The 19586-nt window shown below is 35.0% G+C and overlaps 4 protein-coding genes across 6 annotated transcripts; 2 read left to right on the top strand and 2 right to left on the bottom strand.

Annotated features, from left to right (window-relative positions):
- Nucleotides 1-252: 252 nt before the first annotated feature.
- Nucleotides 253-6003, bottom strand: LOC143901530 (neprilysin-like). Its single transcript, XM_077413924.1, has 19 exons — nt 5854-6003; nt 5336-5532; nt 5052-5213; nt 4890-4973; nt 4564-4775; nt 4141-4306; nt 3264-3961; nt 3091-3183; nt 2875-3016; nt 2671-2800; nt 2226-2319; nt 1966-2142; nt 1782-1891; nt 1634-1689; nt 1497-1548; nt 1296-1363; nt 985-1121; nt 711-878; nt 253-588 (listed from the first exon to the last, which is right to left on the bottom strand). Exons 1-19 carry the CDS (start codon nt 5871-5873, stop codon nt 406-408), a joined length of 2949 nt encoding a protein of 982 aa, XP_077270050.1. The 5' UTR covers nt 5874-6003; the 3' UTR covers nt 253-405.
- Nucleotides 6004-9233: 3230 nt separating this feature from the next.
- On the top strand, nt 9234-11095 carry LOC143901481 (alpha- and gamma-adaptin-binding protein p34). Its single transcript, XM_077413837.1, has 7 exons — nt 9234-9420; nt 9488-9575; nt 9670-9839; nt 9906-10020; nt 10113-10262; nt 10353-10463; nt 10540-11095. The coding sequence occupies exons 2-7, from the start codon at nt 9512-9514 to the stop codon at nt 10710-10712; spliced, it is 783 nt and encodes a 260-aa protein (XP_077269963.1). The 5' UTR covers nt 9234-9420; nt 9488-9511; the 3' UTR covers nt 10713-11095.
- A 159-nt stretch (nt 11096-11254) lies between these two features.
- Nucleotides 11255-16217, top strand: Alars-m (alanine--tRNA ligase, mitochondrial). Its single transcript, XM_077413836.1, has 13 exons — nt 11255-11409; nt 11556-11909; nt 11986-12159; nt 12240-12580; nt 12950-13231; nt 13324-13468; nt 13585-13757; nt 13855-14183; nt 14272-14533; nt 14648-15040; nt 15118-15474; nt 15554-15737; nt 15888-16217. The coding sequence occupies exons 2-13, from the start codon at nt 11703-11705 to the stop codon at nt 16119-16121; spliced, it is 3081 nt and encodes a 1026-aa protein (XP_077269962.1). The 5' UTR covers nt 11255-11409; nt 11556-11702; the 3' UTR covers nt 16122-16217.
- Nucleotides 15065-19455, bottom strand: Ptpmt1 (protein tyrosine phosphatase, mitochondrial 1). Of its 3 annotated transcripts, none has more exons than XM_077413840.1 (6): nt 19295-19455; nt 18522-19200; nt 17336-17478; nt 16846-16926; nt 16497-16736; nt 16119-16411 (listed from the first exon to the last, which is right to left on the bottom strand). In XM_077413840.1, the coding sequence occupies exons 2-6, from the start codon at nt 19123-19125 to the stop codon at nt 16283-16285; spliced, it is 1197 nt and encodes a 398-aa protein (XP_077269966.1). In that variant the 5' UTR covers nt 19126-19200; nt 19295-19455; the 3' UTR covers nt 16119-16282. The 3 variants fall into 3 exon arrangements, 2 of the variants coding, with proteins under 2 accessions (XP_077269966.1, XP_077269965.1); XM_077413839.1 differs by having other exon boundaries at nt 19110-19200; XR_013258097.1 differs by lacking the exons at nt 18522-19200; nt 19295-19455 and adding an exon at nt 15065-16005 and having other exon boundaries at nt 16223-16411.
- Between the last annotated feature and the right edge of the window lie 131 nt (nt 19456-19586).

Here is a 19586-nt window from a genome sequence, read left to right as displayed (position 1 = left end):
AACTGATTAAATATCGCTTGTCAATAGCAATTACCTCAGAAAGGGACACCTAATAAAACGTCTTATTATACTGTGAACGTAATTTTAAACTTGGAGAATTCAATTATGAAAATGACAAGTGTTTTTTTTTATATATATTATACGTGCGTCATTCCTTCACTGATACACCTGAATACATAAATATAAGCTTTTTTTACTCAAGACGAGATTACGATAAAAATTTCAAACTTGTGAAGGAAAAAAATTAAACGATTTCTTCATGACATGTTTTATTTTATATGTATATATGTATATATATGTCTTATTTTACATACATATATTCATCGATATATGGATAGAAAATTACAATCAATTTTACATTTTTCTCAAGTATTGGCAAGCTTAATTTGTAATATTTGTAGTTAATTATTTCCAAATATGGCATTTCTTTTCGGGATTCATTGCACTGCCAACCGGGCAATTGTAAGCTTCGGCGAAGTCTTGTGAATTTGAAAGGCTTCCTATCACTCTCAACCGTCCGGTGCTATGCACGTCAGATTGAGCGTCACCTATAGTGGCGTTACTCGTTGCCGCAGCTTCACACCACAACTGCAAGCATTACCGTAATTTCAAACATATATTAAAACACATAAACGTTTACTTTAATCATTATTATTATTCTCACAATTTTTAATTATTGCAGCTCTGCATTCATGGTCTGTGATACTTACATTAGCAAAGGATAGGAAGAAAAGTTGTTCGGTCGTGAGGTCTTCATGGCCCGGCAACACAGTATCCGGTTTTCCGCATTCTCTTTCTCTCCTTTGATACGCTCTAAACGCTGCCTCTAATCCCATTGTATCCGCGATATTCTCTCCCGCCGTCTTGTTGCCATAATTCTGCAATTTTTGACAATATAAGTACGATTAAACATTTTCAAGACGCACGACAAGAAAAATAACGGTAATTTAAATTAAAATAAAAACAGAATAGGAGATAACGTACCTTTATTTTAAAATTCGATTCTTTGTCAACGGGATAATTATTAAATTGTTCGACAAAACATTCTGCTCTTTTGCCATATGCTTCGGCCATTGCGGATAACCATTCCACAAAATCTCCGTTCTTGTCATACAAGTGTCCTAAAAATTATTTTTTACTTCTTTTTATCATATTTTTTAAATATTTTCAGAGAATTTTTTTTTCAGATATATTTTGGAGTAAAATGATAGATGTCACTATATATTATCAACAATGAAATACTGTAATTTAATAAAGTAAACGAGAAATAGGTACATATTATTTCATAACGTTACCAGAATCATCGAATCCATGATTAACTTCGTGACCCATGATTGATCCAATAATACCATAATTAATAACTCTGGAATAAAGCGTAGTTAGAAAAAATTTTATTATAAATTATAAATTTTTTAAAAATAATGTAAGCTTGTAATAATGTAAGCTTATCACTACGCTAGTCGCGTTGATATTTTTAATTAAAATTATTCACTTACTGTGGTCGGTCGTAAGCGAATAATGGGCTCTGGAAATCCGCTGCCGAGAGGGCTATAATCGAAAAAGAGATTAATATCAATGACAACGTGAATAGTTTTAAATTCGTTTAGATTTAATTCTTCTAAAAAAGGCGAACCTATAGAATTGTCATCCGGGGAGAAAAATGCATTTACCATTACAGGGCTTATCATTCTGTAACACGGAATTTATTACATGAATTTATTTTGCAAATTAAAAAATAAAGCTGTAATTATTTCGGAACAAATACAAATGCAATATCTTACTCCTCTTCCTCTTCCTCTTCATCTGTTTTCAATAAGCTTCGTAGACTTTTCCACTTACTGTATCTGTCATAGCTGAGAGTATTCTCGTAATGCGAATTTCCGACAACGAGCTTTAACAGAACATTATAATTAAATAAGACAGTCACTATGGGGAGTGGCAATTAATGAATTTTAAGAAACTTACTCCTTGAAAATATCGTTTAACGATAGTGTTATTCCTATACCAATCTGGATATCCGATAAAGTTGTTCATATTCACTAATTTCGCTAAAACAAAATCCCTAGTATCTTCATCCACCCAATCTGATTCTTTAATCTGATACTCTACTTCCTTTTGTATATCGTCTATCATGTCCGATGCCTGCAATAGGAATAAGTGATCCAATCGAACAAAGATGGTCAGAAGACTGTTATAATAATAATAATTCAATACAAAGTGCTTACGGTTGCCATGATTTCATCAGAGAAATGCTTTCTCACATATTCGTACGCTAGAATGTCGCTCATCTCCATTTCTCGTCGTGTACATTGGAACCATCTGTAGTAACAATTCATATGATCAGTTTGACATCGGTATAATCTAGAACCAACTCAATTTTGATTCACGCGCGCGTTAAGACTATATTAAGAATAAGAATGTACCCAACAAACACCAACTAACGCAAACAGAATCACGATGATAATTGAGAAGAAAAAAACATGAAAAAGACTGGCGAGTTCGCGAAAAATAAAAAATTAGGACATAGTAAACAGATGAAGAGTATGTAAACGTTTAGTTTTGGTGTTTGTTAAAGTAAGAATAGAATGTAATAAAAAATAATTTTACTTCTAGCGAGGTGAAGGGCGAGTGGTTACGCTGTATTTTCGATAAAAGAGCTTGGCATCATACCTCGCTGGAAGTCCATATATCTCTTCATCATCATTCTCCTTTTTTCCTTCCCATACATTGTATAATTTTCTCATTTCACTTGTGGTAGTTCTTATTATTCTGCTCAAGAAATTCCAATGTATATAGTTCACTGAAACATATCTCGCGTGAGCGTGTCTATCGACGACATTTCCTTATTATCGCCGCACTTCTATCAAAATTTACCGATTGTTCGACTCGACGTCTCATCCAGCAAAGCGACAAGACCATCGAAGTAATTTGGTGAATTAATTTTTAAATCTAAATCGCCATCTATAGACACGTGGGCCTCATCAAATAATTCTCCAATTTTGTACACCCAGTTGATCTATGTGACGTCAATCATGTTTAATTAATCAGAGACAATAACAGATTAAATTAATCAATTAAAAAACGACTTACTGCGCTGTTGGGAGTTGCAGGTTTCTTTTCATCATACCATGCTTGGAAATCTTTGAGCGTCATCTTCTTATCCTTGCTGAGATCTGTAGTAATCTGAAATATATTATTATTTGGGCTGTTATACACACAGTCTTCTTTTTTCCGTTGCCTGCGAAGTAATATATAACACTCACCTTAGCTAGTTTCATGTTAAATTCGATCATATCTTGAATATCTTTATTCATATGTTCCTCCGAGACTTCGACACCTCTTACTTTCGCTATGGCGCGAGCTACTTTAGAGATGTAATTAGCGTATTTTTTCAGCGTATCAACTTCACCAATCGTTACTTCTGTGCTGATCTGCGGTGTTGTCGCCTCTAAAGTTTTCTTTAGTCTCTCCATACGTTCTTGATGCTTCACGCGATTTCTTTTGTTCTTCCGCACGTGTAATTTCTCGTGAACATGTGTCGATATTGCTCGTCTCTTTACCCTTTCTTTCTTCATCTTATGGTTTTTGTACTTCTTGGAGTGAGTACTACTTTTCATCCGTTTACTATGTCCCAATTTTTTATTTTTATTTTTTATTTTTTTTACAGACATGCCAGTCTTTTTCATGCCGACTTTTTTCTTCTCGTTATCGTCGCCATTCTGTTCGTTTGTATCGTTATCATCATCTTCATCGTCTTCTTCGTCGTCATCTTTATCATCATTTTCATCGTCATCATTATCATCTTTGTCATCATTGTTATTATCGTCTTCATCGTCGTCGTTATTATCACTTTCATTGTCATCGTTACTATTAGTACCGGTTTCGTTATCATTTTTGTTTTCGCTTCCAGGTTCTTGACTATCTTTCTGCTCGTCGCTTTGCTTCTCCTCGTCACTAGGATCTGGAAGAGACGGAAAAAAATTAACGGAGCCGACCGGGACTCGAAACTCGGGATCCATCGTTCACACGCTTAGCACTTAGGCTGCTACCCCATAACTGCTCTACTACTACGTTGATTTTCCCGATCTCCTATCAATACCGGCCCTACGGCCCTAAATTTCCTACAGTTATTATTAGTACCGGTTTCGTTATCATTTTTGTTTTCGCTTCCAGGTTCTTGACTATCTTTCTGCTCGTCGCTTTGCTTCTCCTCGTCACTAGGATCCTCATCGCTTTCATCTTCTTCGCTATCATCGATTTCACCCCAGACTCTATATGAACCCGGAGGCATATGCGGCATATTGATCTAGCAACAAGAACTTACATTAAAAAAGATCACTAATGAGAAATTAAGGCAAATGTTCTGAATATAAATTTACATCCACGTGTAATGCAAAGAGCAACGCAAAAAATGAGTGCTCGATGATACATAATATGTGTGAATGCTGTATAATAATGTTATAAAGACGCCAAGTACATAATCGCTTTTGGATTCAGATTTGCTTGCGCGATGTTAATACCATGCAGATATAATGGTAATCTTAATTAGCTTCTGATAAATACATGTACTATTTTCTGAGTATCGTTCCAACCATAATCGATCACGCGCACGTCGTGAAAAGCATTTCTTCCCGTCAAGCGCACATATTGATCATCCACTTTTTGCCAACTGTATTCCTGCTCGTTCCACTCGTCCGGTTCCATTATCAATGGCCAGCCGCCTATTCGCGACATGGTAAAGACAAGCGGCTCGAGCCCATACTTCTCCATTGTATCTAGAAGCATTTCGTGAATCAGCGATTATATCGTGAAACACGATTATGTATAAAAATAATAAATATTCGAATTTTTGCGCGGTTTCAATTCATTCGAGAGTCATTCGCGCTTACCTGTATCCGTGCATACCGCGTACCACTTCTTCGCGAGTTTCACCGCCAGAGGATCGCTCTTCTTGGGACCCTCGTCAAAAATTTCTGCGAAATATCATTCAATCTTTAATATCATTACACACAAGTTTCGAATTACAGTTTGAGCTGTGATTTGGCGTTTACCCTTTATTTGCTTCAAGACATTCATTTGCGCACTTGCGAACATACTCCAGGTTTCCATCCCCTCCGAAAGGGGATTATGCTTCGGCCAGTTTCCACATGCGTATTCATAAAAATCATCGCACGGATCCACAGTTTTGTCCATGCTTTCCGTTATTATCCGAGCTGGGAAAAAATAAAAGCAAGAATAAAGACAATGGATAATTATAAAGATTTAAATTATCAGACTATATAGCTGTTAATTGAATTATAATTACAACTACATCCGTTGCTGTTTTAATAAATACCTATTTTTTTGCACTCCTGAGATTGGCATACGGTCGAGTTATTTACTTCCTCATTTACTTCTTTATTTTCTTCCTTACTTTCTTTCTTATTTTCATCTTGTTTATTGTTTAAACCAAACAACCATTCCAGATGTGAAGGATATTTCTGGTTTTTCGACGGTGTGCCATTTTTCACTAGAAGCACGCCAATGAAGGCGCTACAAAAATGCAATTCAAAATCAAATAAGTATAATGGTACTATGTAAGAAATGATAAATAACGATATATGAAAATAAAAAACAAAAAATAAATCTAATGTATAAAGAATAATTAATACACTAGTACTTATTTCAGGGAGTGAATCTAGAATTCGAAACAAGAAAAACACATTATCTATATTATAAATATGGATCGCTTAGGCTTTCCTGACTTATCAATTAAGACAGATTATTAGTTTTCTAAAAATCAAAATTAAGTGATCGCCGATTCGCTTATGATTGACATCGTATTTAAAAAATAATTATTAATAAGTTACTTACAGAAGGATTAACCGCCTCATTGTTGCACAACAATCTGAGGCTGATATAAATTTTAGTTGGCGTTATGTGGTAAATGTATTCTTACGTTCTTCGCCGCAGAATAATATTATTTGTTGCATAGCTCTTTTATTTATACTGCGGAAGGATCCTGCAACGCAATCATATCGAATTGATAGAGCCGAAGGACGGAGGCTCATCATCTTTTGTCCTTTTGATCTATATTAATATGAAACGGTGCCTACGATAACAGATATGCGATAACGGATAATGCTGTAATCTCAAACTCAAGGAATATTAATTTTCACATATTTCTTTTTTTTTGCCCAAGTTTAACAACTTGGAAGGTAATGCACGACGAATAGTAGATCTTCGACAACAGTACCCTGCTTTTACAAAAATTTGGAAATGCTAAGTAAGGATTAATGATAAATAGAAATAGCAATTAAATTGAATACCAAATAAATGTTTAAGAGTTGTTTACTTTATTTATAGGTATTACAGGCAATTTTACGTATTACATAAGAAAGTTTGTCACAAAGATATTTACCTTAATACGCTTTTGTAAAAAAAAGGATATTTATCACCTCGCCCAGTAACATTGTGATTCCAGAAATTTATTTATCGCTTAACTATATTAGATAAATTTAATTAGAAGTATAATTTTTATCATGGTCAACGGGATCTCGTGTATCTATTTAATTAATCGACGTACTTACATCAAATTATCGTTTTCAGGACGTCCGTCGTTTCATGATTATCATATCTATTCACGTAATGCAATTTAAATAAATTGCAAAACTGTGAAGATAAATTGATTGCAGAATTGTGTGTTACGCATTAAAATTATTATAATGCTCTAGAATTTCTTTCAAGTTTATTAATCACGCTTTCAAAAAATGTATCGCAAACGGAGCAAAAGTTACTCTAAATATCAAATAAAAAATACCTATTATTTTATAAATATAAATCTTTATTTACATTTCCAAAAAACTCTTTTATAATGATTTATTAAAAGAAATTTAGATTAAAAAAGAAGTACGTAATAAACGATCATGGTAGTTTAAATTATAAATATCTAATTTAACTCCAATTCCGGTTCATGTTATTTCGAGTGATTTTTGTATCCAATTGACGCTCTGACGCACGTGCTTAATTAAATATTTAACAAACTGAATGAAATAAAAATAATAAACTTATTAGAATGATAAATGACCGAAATATATAATAATGTACGTGAAAAGCAGAAAAGGTAGAGTTAATTTTCGAAAACCAATATGATATCCAAAAAATATGTATTCCGTTTCTAATCACATTTTAGACGATTAAAAATTTAACACAATAGATATTATTAAAAACTTATTCTAATTTTATCGGAATTTGCTTTGCGAATACCCTTAATATATCATCTGCTGTTAAGTAATTTTTATTCTCCATGGATCGAATATAATCACAAGCAAATTGGTCGGATATAATATTATTATAGACATGTGCATTATTTTATTCATCATAATTACTGAGATACTGCATGAAAAAGGTTCTTTGCAAGATTGTTTTAGATCACTTTCAATTAAATATTGCATTTCGTTTCGAGATTCATCAAACTGCTAATCGGGCAATTGCTTTAGCAAAAGTTATCTGAATTTGATACGGTCGAGCCTATAATGCTCAGTCGCCCGATGCTATGCTCATCTCTCTTAACGAGTTCCATTAATTGATTGGCAATCATTTCTCATCATAACTGTAAAATTGTAACGTTTTTATTTTAATACAATTGAAGTGCAAAAATATCATTAATTATTATCTTCTATAATTTTGATTCATAGTTTTCTAAATGCCTGCAACACTCACATATTGGCAAAGAATAAAATAAAGAACAGTTAATTGTTAGTAAAATCTTCCATGTCCGGGCAACGTGATGTGTCCGGTGTTTTACTTTCTTTCTCCTTATTGCCTTAATAAACGTTAAATATCGTCTATAATCTCATTGCGTCCGCGATGTTGTCGCAGTCCTGTAATTTCAGTCAGTAAAAAATGACCAATAAAACTTCAGTAAAATGAAGATGAATTTGATCAACAATCAATAAATATAAATGACCAAATAAATTTTCAGTAAAATAAAGATAATTTAAATATACAGCTAGCGATATACTTTTATCTTTTTTTTATTCAACGGCATAATTATTAAACTGTTCGCCACAAAAAAATCCTCCTTTTTGTCATACGCGCTGGCCATTGATGAGAACCATTCCAGGAAATCACCATTCTTATCGTACATGTGTCCTAAAAATTATTTCTTTATATATATTTCTCTTTTTTTCACCAAATATTCTCAAAGAGCTATCATTATATTATCGCAATAATTGTAAACATATAAAGTATAAAAAGAAAGCATATAGAGCTTAATAGAGTGTTATATTTTCTAAAGTACGCTGGAAATATTTGCTAAAGATATATAGTTTTCCAAATACTTGCTTTTTTTCATACCAGTTTTCATACCAGGTTGTATATATATATATATATATATATATTGTTTAGCAAATTTATTTGAAAGGAGAATGTGACAAACGACAAACGTTTTATGAAATCGTATAGACTCGTACTTATGGAGTATTAATAATAATAGTTCCTCCTATTTTGGAAAGTTCTTTTACCTAAAAAATACGTAAATTTTATCTAATTAATAATTAATAATTATATAGAGCTGACAAAATGGAAACTTATATCAAAGAAGAAAAAATGCAAGAAACGGTGAATTAATGACTTTTGGACACAATGGTTCTTGGAGTATACTTATTCCACTTCGTTTAATTCTTTCTACATGTAAATAAGGAAAATGAAATGTACATATAACGTATTATATATACATATTTAAAAAATGTATTATTCTCATTTATTTCATCTACATCTCCTTTCTGCAACTTTTAGTTCTTCGTAGCATTTTTTGGTTTTGGTTACGTCTCAGAACAAAAATAATTCCAACCAAACACTTTCCAAGTTTTTTATCTAGAAAACGAATCAAAAGAAAAGTTTTAATATAATATAATACAATTAAAATTATTTACAATATCAAAACAATTAATTAAAGATAAAAATTTATAATTAATAACATTAATTTTTATTATAAGCACAATTATTATTCTAATTACATTATATATCTGAAATGCGCAACTGGCAACTGCTGCTTAAGGCCTTCACACATAAAATGCCGTAAGGACGTAAAACGTAAGCGTAAGAAAATCGATCAATCCCAATCGAGTATTTTCCCCTACTCGGATTACGGACAGTACAATACTCGATTGGGATTGGTCGATTTTCTTACGCTTACGTTTTACGTCCTTACGCGATTTTATGTGTGAAGGCCTTTACTTGGGGTGCGTTCCTTTTGGGCGCTCACGCGCTGTAAGCATCGCTCTATCTTCGTTTGATATTCGATGTGCAACGAAGATAGAATGATGCTTACAGCAGCTTACAGCGCGTGAGCGCCCAAAAGGAACGCAGCCTTGGCGCATCGTAATTCACAATTCACCCGTATCTACGGGATTTAACCTAACCTCTAACTTGCTGCAGGTGAGATCATTATTTACACCTATCAATCGCAGTTCGATCGGATATTATATTATCGATTATTCTTAAGCACGTACTCCGATCTTCTTCTATAATGAATCTACCTCGAGTACTGATTGTTAGCACGAAGGAGGGGAAGGCTAAGGAAATCGCAGAAAGTGAGTAGGGTATATACTGTCATAATTCTCTTCATAAATACCTTATATTTATGCTGTTCCGTGTAATTGTATTTCACGTGTGTTTCTAACGCAGGCATCGGGGCGGAACGTCTGTCCGAGGAAGACAAGATTGTGGACTACATGTGGAACATTGACAACAAGTATTACACATCACAGGTCTTGGTACGCGCTGTAGAAAACTTATCCCACAAACTGTCAGCGGAAGAGGTCGACGCGTTAATCGTGTACCACGACGCGCAGGCAGTAAGAGACATAATGGGAGTTTAGCAATTAAATCGACGTGTGTTGACGCCAATTGGTATTCTATAGGATAAGGTGGACGAGGAGCTGGAGCAATTGGCGTCCTTGGCCACTTCTTTGACAGCAGCAGAGGTGCTGTTGTTCTCCTGCGGCGCGATATCCGACTCGTTTCTGCGAGATAAAGGTACAGGGGCGATGGTGGACGTTTACGTTTAATGTACGAGTACATTTATTCCCATATTGTGCACCAAGTTGATGTCTCTTGTATGTTTTTAGTGTTAAATTGGTGCGTGCGCAATAAGTTTGAGCTGGTCGAGTTGGAGCAAACGGGAGATTTGGAATGCGATGCGGAGGGCAATAAATATGGCATCGAGAGGATCATCGAAGCTCTGCATGCTCATATGTGGCCCAATATTGTGCTTAAAGGTAGCCGATCGAAATTGCTGCTATTAAAACGGAAACCCAAGTATACAAATCTTTCCACGTAAATGTGGATTAAATTGCGTTTTGTTGTAGACAAGTCGTGTATGGGGCAAGCGCTGGAAGTGAACAAGATTGAAGAACAATTAGAGAATATTCGGTTAACGCGCGACCCTTCGGAAACGCTACGCATGCAAGACATGCTCGGTCAGTACGAATAGTATGGACGAAAGTGAGTCTATGAAGCGCCCGTGGCTTATTTCATCGGATCTTAAATTTACAGACGGCATAATGGGTGACGAAAATGCGGACTTCGGAGAGCTGTACGGCCAATTGATGGCCATGAAGGAGCACGCGGCGTCCTTGCCGACGAATGAAAGGCGCTTAGTGGCGGAGCAAGTAGTCACCGCTTTTTGGAAAGCTATGGGTGGCGATCTTCTGGAGATCGAGGATTAAATCTAAGACCCGATATGTACTGCGTAGATCGATAATACACTTTAATTTCTCGATTCTGAATTGATTTGAGATAGGAGGCTCGGAATAATGCGACGCAATTTACGTAAAGACTGACGCATACTGGCAACGATGTATGCATCAAGAATGTATAATAGAAAGAAGATTGTTTAGAAAAGAATTCCGTGTAACTAAAGTGTATAATGTTTCATGTATAATATGAAGGTAGATTAATTATTCTATGTACTATAAAAAAAAAAGACGTGTATCTTAAACAAAAATCATACGAACGTAATCTCATAATCGATACGTATATCAATGTTATTTAGGACGCTATGTATATATAACGTGTATTTCCTAATAAAATAATTTTATTTAAGAATAAATGCGAGAATAATTTTTACATTGAGTTTTTGGTAACGACTCGAAGCAACATATGATACAATATATTTGATGAATGTATACCACGGTAAGACCGTGATGTATACATCAATATAGTCTGTGACTGTAATACAGTGTTGCCTGGTGTATGTATGTATGTACATACACAAGTGTGTGTTACTGGGAAGCACTCAATAATGGTTAGGCCCTGTGCACAATAGAGCACATATTAGGAATAAAAATAAATATAAAATATTAAGAATTGGAATTAAAAATAATAATTAAACGTGACGCACAATGAAAAAGAATAAAATATAAGGTATAAATATAGGAATAGTCCTACATTTACATATCCTAATATTTAATATTTATTACAAAAATATTTATATATATTTATATATCCTAATATTTAATATTTATTCTTATTCCCCTAATTGTTCCTAATATGTGCTCTATTGTGCGCAGGGTCTTACTGTATGCGCTACGCGAGTGTCATCCTAACCATGCTCGACTTGAGTCGACTGTGCGACGCGATGATTCCTGATGCACGCACGTGGACCTCCACATCGCTTTTCGAAAGCTGACTTTTGGATTGTTCATTATTTATAGGCGATGATGAATCCCACAACGAGAAGGATGATCTCGTTTAGGTTGATTCGCCCGTACAGCCAGTTGACGAACAACAAACCGGCTAACCTGATCAGAAACGAATTTCTCGATTACTTCACGAAGGATTTAAAGCACAGCTTTATTCGTTCCAGCCCAGTCTCTCCGATCACCGATCAGTCCCTGGCGTTTATTAATGCTGGGATGAATCAAGTATGCTCGATCTTGAAAAATTTGCTTCTGGTAATAAGCCCGCTGATGTATGTACACGTCTATGTTTACTTTTCAGTTTAAAGGGATCTTCTTAAATTATTACGAACCTCCTGTGACGAAGGTCGCGAATTCACAGAAGTGTATCAGAGTCGGTGGCAAGCACAACGATCTAAGTGTCGTTGGCAACGATAGTTATCACCATACCTTCTTCGAAATGCTTGGCAACTGGTCCTTCGGAAATTATCTCAAGGTGCAATACAAAAAACAATGTTATATTCACTTGTTTGTCTCCACTTGCAGTACTTATTTATGTAATCTTATCACCTTCAGGAAGATGCTTGCTCATATGCCTGGAATTTGTTAACGAACATATATGGCATACCCAAAGAATGTTTGTATGTAACATATTTTGGTGGTAATGAGGAACTAGGCATGAGTCCAGATCTGGAGTGTAAGGATATTTGGTTGCGACTTGGTCTACCAGAGTGTAAAGTTTTACCTTTCGGTATGCGAGACAACTTCTGGGAAATGGGAGTGTCAGGCCCTTGTGGACCTTGTACAGAGGTACACGTTGACTATATGAAACGATCAACCAATCAAGCCGAACGAGTGAATAAGGGATTTGCCGATCTTATGGAGTTGTGGAATATAGTTTTTATCCAATATGAAAGGTGAACTATATTAATTCTTGGCTCTAAGGCCCAGTTTCACAACTGTCGGTTAACTTTTAATCTTAGATTAACTCACTCTTTGTCTCTTTCTAAGGGGGACGTTAGAAGGAGACGAAGAGTGAGTTAATTTAATTGTAAGATTAAAAGTTAACCGACACTTGTAAAACTGGGCCTAAGTATTTTAAATCTTTTCAATCATACTATGCAGCATGCTTTCGATTATATATATATGTATATTTTTTTATCTTGTGTACTGAGAGAATCTAGATATTGTTTGAAATTTTTTTCTACTTAAGATCATAGTTTGCTAATTTTATCTGTTAATGTGAAATTGCATAGTCTATTCAATATCATAATATTTTATGTTAGGCTTGCGAATGGATGTATAGTACCTTTACCAAACCATCATGTTGATACAGGCATGGGACTTGAACGATTAGTTACCTTACTGCAAGGGAAAACATCAAATTATGATACAGACCTCTTCCAGCCGTTGTTCAATGAAATACGAAAGCGCTCGAATGCGCCAGAATATAAAGGAACGTTTGGTGATGATGATACAGGCAAAATTGACTACGGTTACAGAATTCTAGCTGATCACGCAAGAATGATTACTGTTGCATTGGCTGATAATATGTTACCTGAACAACAGTATGATTTTAGTATATCTAATATGTACATATTAGACACGAATATGTATATGTTATCGTCAAATATATTATAGTATTTGTATATAATTTCAGTCCAAAGTTGCGGAGAGTATTGCGGAATGCGATAGACGTAGGGGAGAAAGTCTTCAAAAAACCTGGCATTATTTCAGAACTTGCCTGCAATGTAGCTGATAACCTGGGTGTAGCTTATCCAGAATTGCATACTAATCTGAAACAGGTAAAATTATTAGAATTAAAATTATTAGGATACATATTAAAATGATGAAAGCTGTTAAGCTCTCTTGTTAAGACACATTTTAAATGATCTCAATGTTACTGGATGCAATTTATCAGATACAAAGGATAATAGATTTTGAAGAAGATCTGTTCAAGAGATTACGGAATACTTCTGGTAAAATGTGGAGCAAGATGATTGAAACTCGTCCTGAATTAACAGCAATCACCGATTGGATGGCTCCTGGTCTAGTTGATGGCTATAAAGATCTACAATCCATGTTGAAAGAATTGTAAGATATTTCTTTTAATTGTACTCTTTTAATTTCTTTTACATAGCATAATATATTAATATAATACATATATAATGATCCATATTATTATTTACAGATGTAAAACTAACGTGTTGACTGGAAGTGTTGCATTTAAGCTGTACGATACATACGGTCTTAATTTGGAAACTATAGCGCAACTAGCGCAGATTGAATCTTTACACTTTGATGAAAATGATTTTGAGGAGCAGCTTAATAATCGTAGATATCAATCAAGAATTGGATTAGACAAACATAGTACTGTAATTACTAAAGAGTCTTTGGGAATACTTGAGAAAAATCACGTACCTAAGACGGATGATTCATTCAAGTACAATTATATATATGACGGGGATATCTATGAATTTCCACCGCTTAACAGTAAACTTATTGGCATTATTCTCAATGGTAATTTCGAAGCACGCCACACATATATTTTTCCGATTAAACTGTACAATGCAACCCTAAAATTGAATATCTATTTCACATATCGTAGGAGAATTGGTTGCGAGTAAAAATTATTCCAATATTACAAAAGTTAATAATGCTGACGATAAAATACCCATCAATGAGCTAGTATATAGCACAGACGAGATTGGAATTATATTGGACAAAACTGTATGTTATTCGTTAGAAGGTGGCCAAGTTTCAGATAAAGGAAACATTCGTATTAAAAATCTACTTTTTAATGTAGATAATGTCAGGAAAGTAAACGGCTATGTGATTCATTCTGGACATTTCGCCAAAACAGATTTACCGTAAGGGTCACTTTTATATTTAGATATATTTTTAGATAATTATAAAACTCATTTCAATTTATATATTCTAATTTGATTACAAAAAATTATACAATACACAAATCTGTTTTCCAGCACATCAGAGCTATATTTACAAATAGAAGATGATTGCTTAGTCAACATAGAACCGAATATTCGTGTTGGAGCAATGAAACATCATACAGCAGCACATTTATTAAATGCAGCTTTAAAGCAAGTTATGCAAGTAATTTATCAACGTGGATGTACAGTCGATACGGATAGTTTAAAATTTCAGTTCAACTCGTTTGGCGAACAACTTACATCAGGACAAATGAGGACAATAGAAGATTGTATTAACAATGTCATACAATCTCATACTGCAACGACTGTGCAAACTGTGAATTCGCTCGAACTGTTAAAACAAAATGTTACATTGGTTCCAGGAGAAATATATCCTTACACAGACATTAGAATCGTAGAAATCAATACTGACGACTTGAAAGCGAAGTTAGTGAGTCCGAATTTTAAACATCAACAAATTTTTTTAGCTAGATTTGACGCTAATATCAATTGTGCACATTTAGGGAACCGTGCTGCGGTACGCATGTTCATAATACAGGTGTACTGCAACACTTTTGTTTTTCAACATATACCTCAAAGGGAGTAACAAAACGCACTGTTAAGGCTGTTGTTGGTCCAGGAGCATTACATATGAGACAAGCCGGTGAGAGAATGTCTCAGAGAATCGCCGAGCTAAAAAACGTTTTACGAAGTGGCAAGCTCACATATGAGATACTTAATGCAGAAATAAATCGAATAAAACAAGAGATTAATGATCAGCACGTACAAGTACCATTACCTTACTTGATTAAAGAGAAATGTTTGACGCATCTGGAGAATTTGAGCAAGACGATATGGCTGCGAGAGAAAGAAATAGAAAAGTACGTAATATATGTGCATATCATATATATGAGTAATCTGTTTAATTCTGAATAATCCTTAATAATGGATGTTTTATAGAAATTCTATAATTCGTGAAATCACTAACGCCTCGGATTTGTCATCTTGTTTTATCGTACACTGCCTGAATAAGAATCCCACATATTTATCATTGCATGAAGTTGTATCGCTCTTCTCTGGGATGCCAATATTAATTTTCTCTTGTACGAATGGATTTGTAAAGGCAAGATGTTCTATGCCACAGGTATATTTTATTCATGTTTTATAAATGTAGATTTCAATATAAATCGTATAACAATATATAATTTATGTTACAAAGAGTAAATAATTTAATGTTTAAATGTAGTAAATTTAATGTAGTAAGTAACAAACGTTTATTATTAACCGTATATAGGAAATGACCTCTAGTGCATTTAACGCACAAACTTGGATGGATATTGTACTTCAAATCTTTAATGCAGAGCACGGACCTATCAAGGGATTCAAACCCATGTTAGTCGCAAATATGAAATCTACAAAAATATCACAGGATTTTCAGATACGTATGGAAAAAGCAATTACAGAGGCTACCAAGTTTGCGTCCACGCATGTAAAGAAAGTTGAGTTCGCTAATAACAATACTCAGTAAATGACTTATTTCGTATTTTATCTCTTCATCCTCTTTCTATTCGAATTGACATATTTGTAATTTATCGTAGTACCTAAATAAAAAAATCAGCCTTTATTTACCTATTTATATTATTTCCCATTCGTATAAACATCAACGAAATAATTCACAAAAAATTTCAGCTAAGATGTAGGTCGTAAATGTCTCGTGTAAAATTGCTTTAGCGCGGACCATTGAGCTGTATGGAGCAATATATGTGGCCTCTTCGTTCGCATGTAATCAACCGCTTCTTCAGGCGTCCAATTGTTTTTCTAGAAACAACGACAAGAACATTTCACTGCTAATAATGTCAAAATTTCTTCAATTTTACGTTTAAACTATGTCATGTGATCTCACTGTTATTAGATAGCATGCGACCAATGTCGCGCTTCTGGTTCTTCCTGCTTTACAATGAACGTAAACCGTGCCAGATTGGTCGCGACCATCGACGATACCTGTATGACTTAATTTTTTACTTGATACGTTGCGGAATTTATTAATAAAGTTTACACCTTCCTCCAGTTTTTCTTGAGAAGGTGCTTGAAAGATGTCCGTCGTAGACAACTGCAGAAATTCTACATTGTACCTGCGCCATTCCTGAATGAAGAAAGAGTATTGTTGCTCTAAGTCATGTATAAGTTTATTTTACACTAGCTCTCACCATACTATGGTTTATTCTCAAGATTCAAGTCTCATTGTCGCGCACCTTATCTGTGTTGGATAACAAAGACAACTCGTAATCCTCATTCATGGACACGACAGCCTTGATATTTTCATCGTCGATCAACTGAAAAAGAAAAGAACAAAGATTTAAGATGTAAATTGTATGTAATAACGTCATTTAAATGCTTATAATTTAGCAGCTGTTGCATGAGATTTATTTGTTCAAGTGATTGATAAGTTTAAAATCTGAGACATACTCTTAATGTATTATTACACAGAAGAAAAGGCACATGTTATGGATAAAAAAACACTAATAAATGTCGGATAAGAACGCCACAAAAAGACGTTATTATAATTTATATTTATATTATAATATATATATCTCCGACATTTTTTTATTTAAAAATGATAAGATCAAATATAAAAAGCCGTGAAGGCATAAATGCAAGCTATTATTGTGATCAAAGTAACATTGCTGATTTGAAATATACATCCTTAATTTCTGTCGTAAAAATAAATTTATAAAAACGTACCTGCTTGGTCGTTCGTCGAAACGGTAAGGCGCCCAGTACAACAGTCTCGTCTATCCTATCGTACCAGTTCCGGGTCGTAATCTTTTCCATGACGACGTTATAAAGTAAGGTTGGATAAAACGTTACCCTCGCAAACATTTTCGCTAAAAATCAATTCCGAAAAGTTAGCTCGAGTGACGATTTAAATACTTTTGAGAGTTGAGAGAAGAAACGTGTAAAAAAAAAAGACGGATGTATTTCAGCCTTGTGATTCTCGATCAAGGGTCAACATAACGGTAAATCTGATGTCTCAAATAGGTTGAAGAAATTAATCCCGTTTAATTTCCCGATTGCGTACGATATGTATATGGTTTGCATATGGATTACAACGAATGAAAGACGGAAGAAATGTCTTCCATGACAAAAGTGAATTTAACACATGTTGCTCGGGTGACCTACTCCCACAAGATGAACGTGGCAGGATCATTAAGACTGGTGGGGAAAGTGATCCAATATACGCTTCCTCGGCTAGCAACTTACATTTCCATAAATTTTTAGATTTTATTTAAAGAAAAAAATTTTTTTTCTCAACGATATTACAAGACATTTAATGTAAGATCCAACATCTTGATAATAATCAAAAGTTATTTGATTTTATACAAGGACTAAATATAATGGAAAAGTAAGATCGTTGTTTTTTCCCAATATTTAGGATTATTCAAGTCATCAGATGTCGTAGAAAATTATGATCTATATTTTCTTTCGATTAAGAATCATTTCTATAAATAAATATATACAAATATATTTACATATAATTATCATTAGGCTAAGCTAACTTCGCGGTTTTCTGATATATCGAGTACATCTATATCTAAACAATAGGATCCCAAGTCTCCTTTCCTAAATAAAGCAACAAAGTGGTCCGCCGCGGATTTTAAATCGGGCTTGACTGCTAATCGGCCGTCGAAGCTCTTTATCTTCACGGTTTTTCCCAACTTTGCGGCAATGAACGTGAGCACGTGCAACACATCGTCATTTGGTTCTTTCAAACCCAATATGTCCACATATTCAAATCGGCCGTTCTTATTCAGCCAGAATAGTAGGTAATCCGCGAGCAGCTGCGATCCCGCTACATGATCTTGCAGACATCCGACCAAGGCCAGCTTGAAGCCAGCATGAACGTCTTTGATGGAAGGCGCTAGAATACCTGGGGTATCGATCAGATACACTACCGGGTCCTCCGATATTTTTACACGAGTCAATACAGATCGCGTGATACCAGCCGTCGCGCCAACCGGAGTAGCTTGGCCCAGGCTAAGGTGATTGTTTCTCAAACGATTAATCAGAGAGGACTTTCCAACATTGGGCACGCCGATGATCATCATGGAATAAGACTCCTCCTCGACTCTATTGTAGCGTTGCGAATTTAACATCAACTTCTTGGCCAGGGGCAGGATCCGCCTCACGCCTTTGCACCGTTGATCTTTGAGATTTGCAAAGATTATGTTGGACAGCCCTTCCCTGTTCAACGTAGAGACTATACTGCTCTTGTGTCTCGTGTCGGCCAAATCTCTTTTGCTCAGTACAAATATGTGTGGTTTCAAGCCGGTCAGAGTCCTGCTAAAATCAGCGTAACGCCCGGAGACCGGTACCCGCGCGTCGTGAACTTCTATAATGCAATCGATATTTTTCAATCGCTGTTGCATCTGCTTTAGACCCTTCGTCATGTGTCCGGGGAACCATCGCAACACATTCGGCGATATGAACTTTTGTCGTAGATTCGCGACTACTTTACCTCCTGTATTTGTCATCGTGCCTGCCGTGGCTTCAACGTACGTTCGATTCGATACCGCGTCCTTATAAACGATCGTTCCTTCCCATAAATTCTAAAACATCGATACAAGTGACCGGTTAATGATCGTTAAGATCAAGGAGAACTCGTGAAGAATGGAACGGTGTACGGAACAATCATTCAAATACCTAGAAAGTCTCTTCGGAATTTTTATCTTAAAAGACAGGTATTATTACAAATCGAACATTGATATCAATGCAAAGAAATAATGGATCATGTGACAAATAATAGAGCACGCGAGACAAATGCTAGCATGCAAGATGCAGGTTATTGCGGGGGTATTTTTTTTATTGGCTAGCTAAATGTAAACATGAGTCATGAATGGGCGCGTTCAGCAGGAGCAGACCAAGCCGCTGAGTAGCAGTCAAACGTGATTGGCTCTTACTTTTAAAACCAACCAATCAACGCAGAGTATTGATA

This window comes from Temnothorax americanus, unplaced genomic scaffold (genome assembly GCF_048541705.1).
Source record: "Temnothorax americanus isolate GAGA-0224 unplaced genomic scaffold, ASM4854170v1 Scaffold34, whole genome shotgun sequence".
In the NCBI taxonomy this organism is placed as follows: domain Eukaryota; kingdom Metazoa; phylum Arthropoda; class Insecta; order Hymenoptera; family Formicidae; genus Temnothorax; species Temnothorax americanus.
The sequence above is the reverse complement of the archived record's forward strand: the minus strand, read 5'-3'. Positions and strand labels throughout refer to the sequence as shown.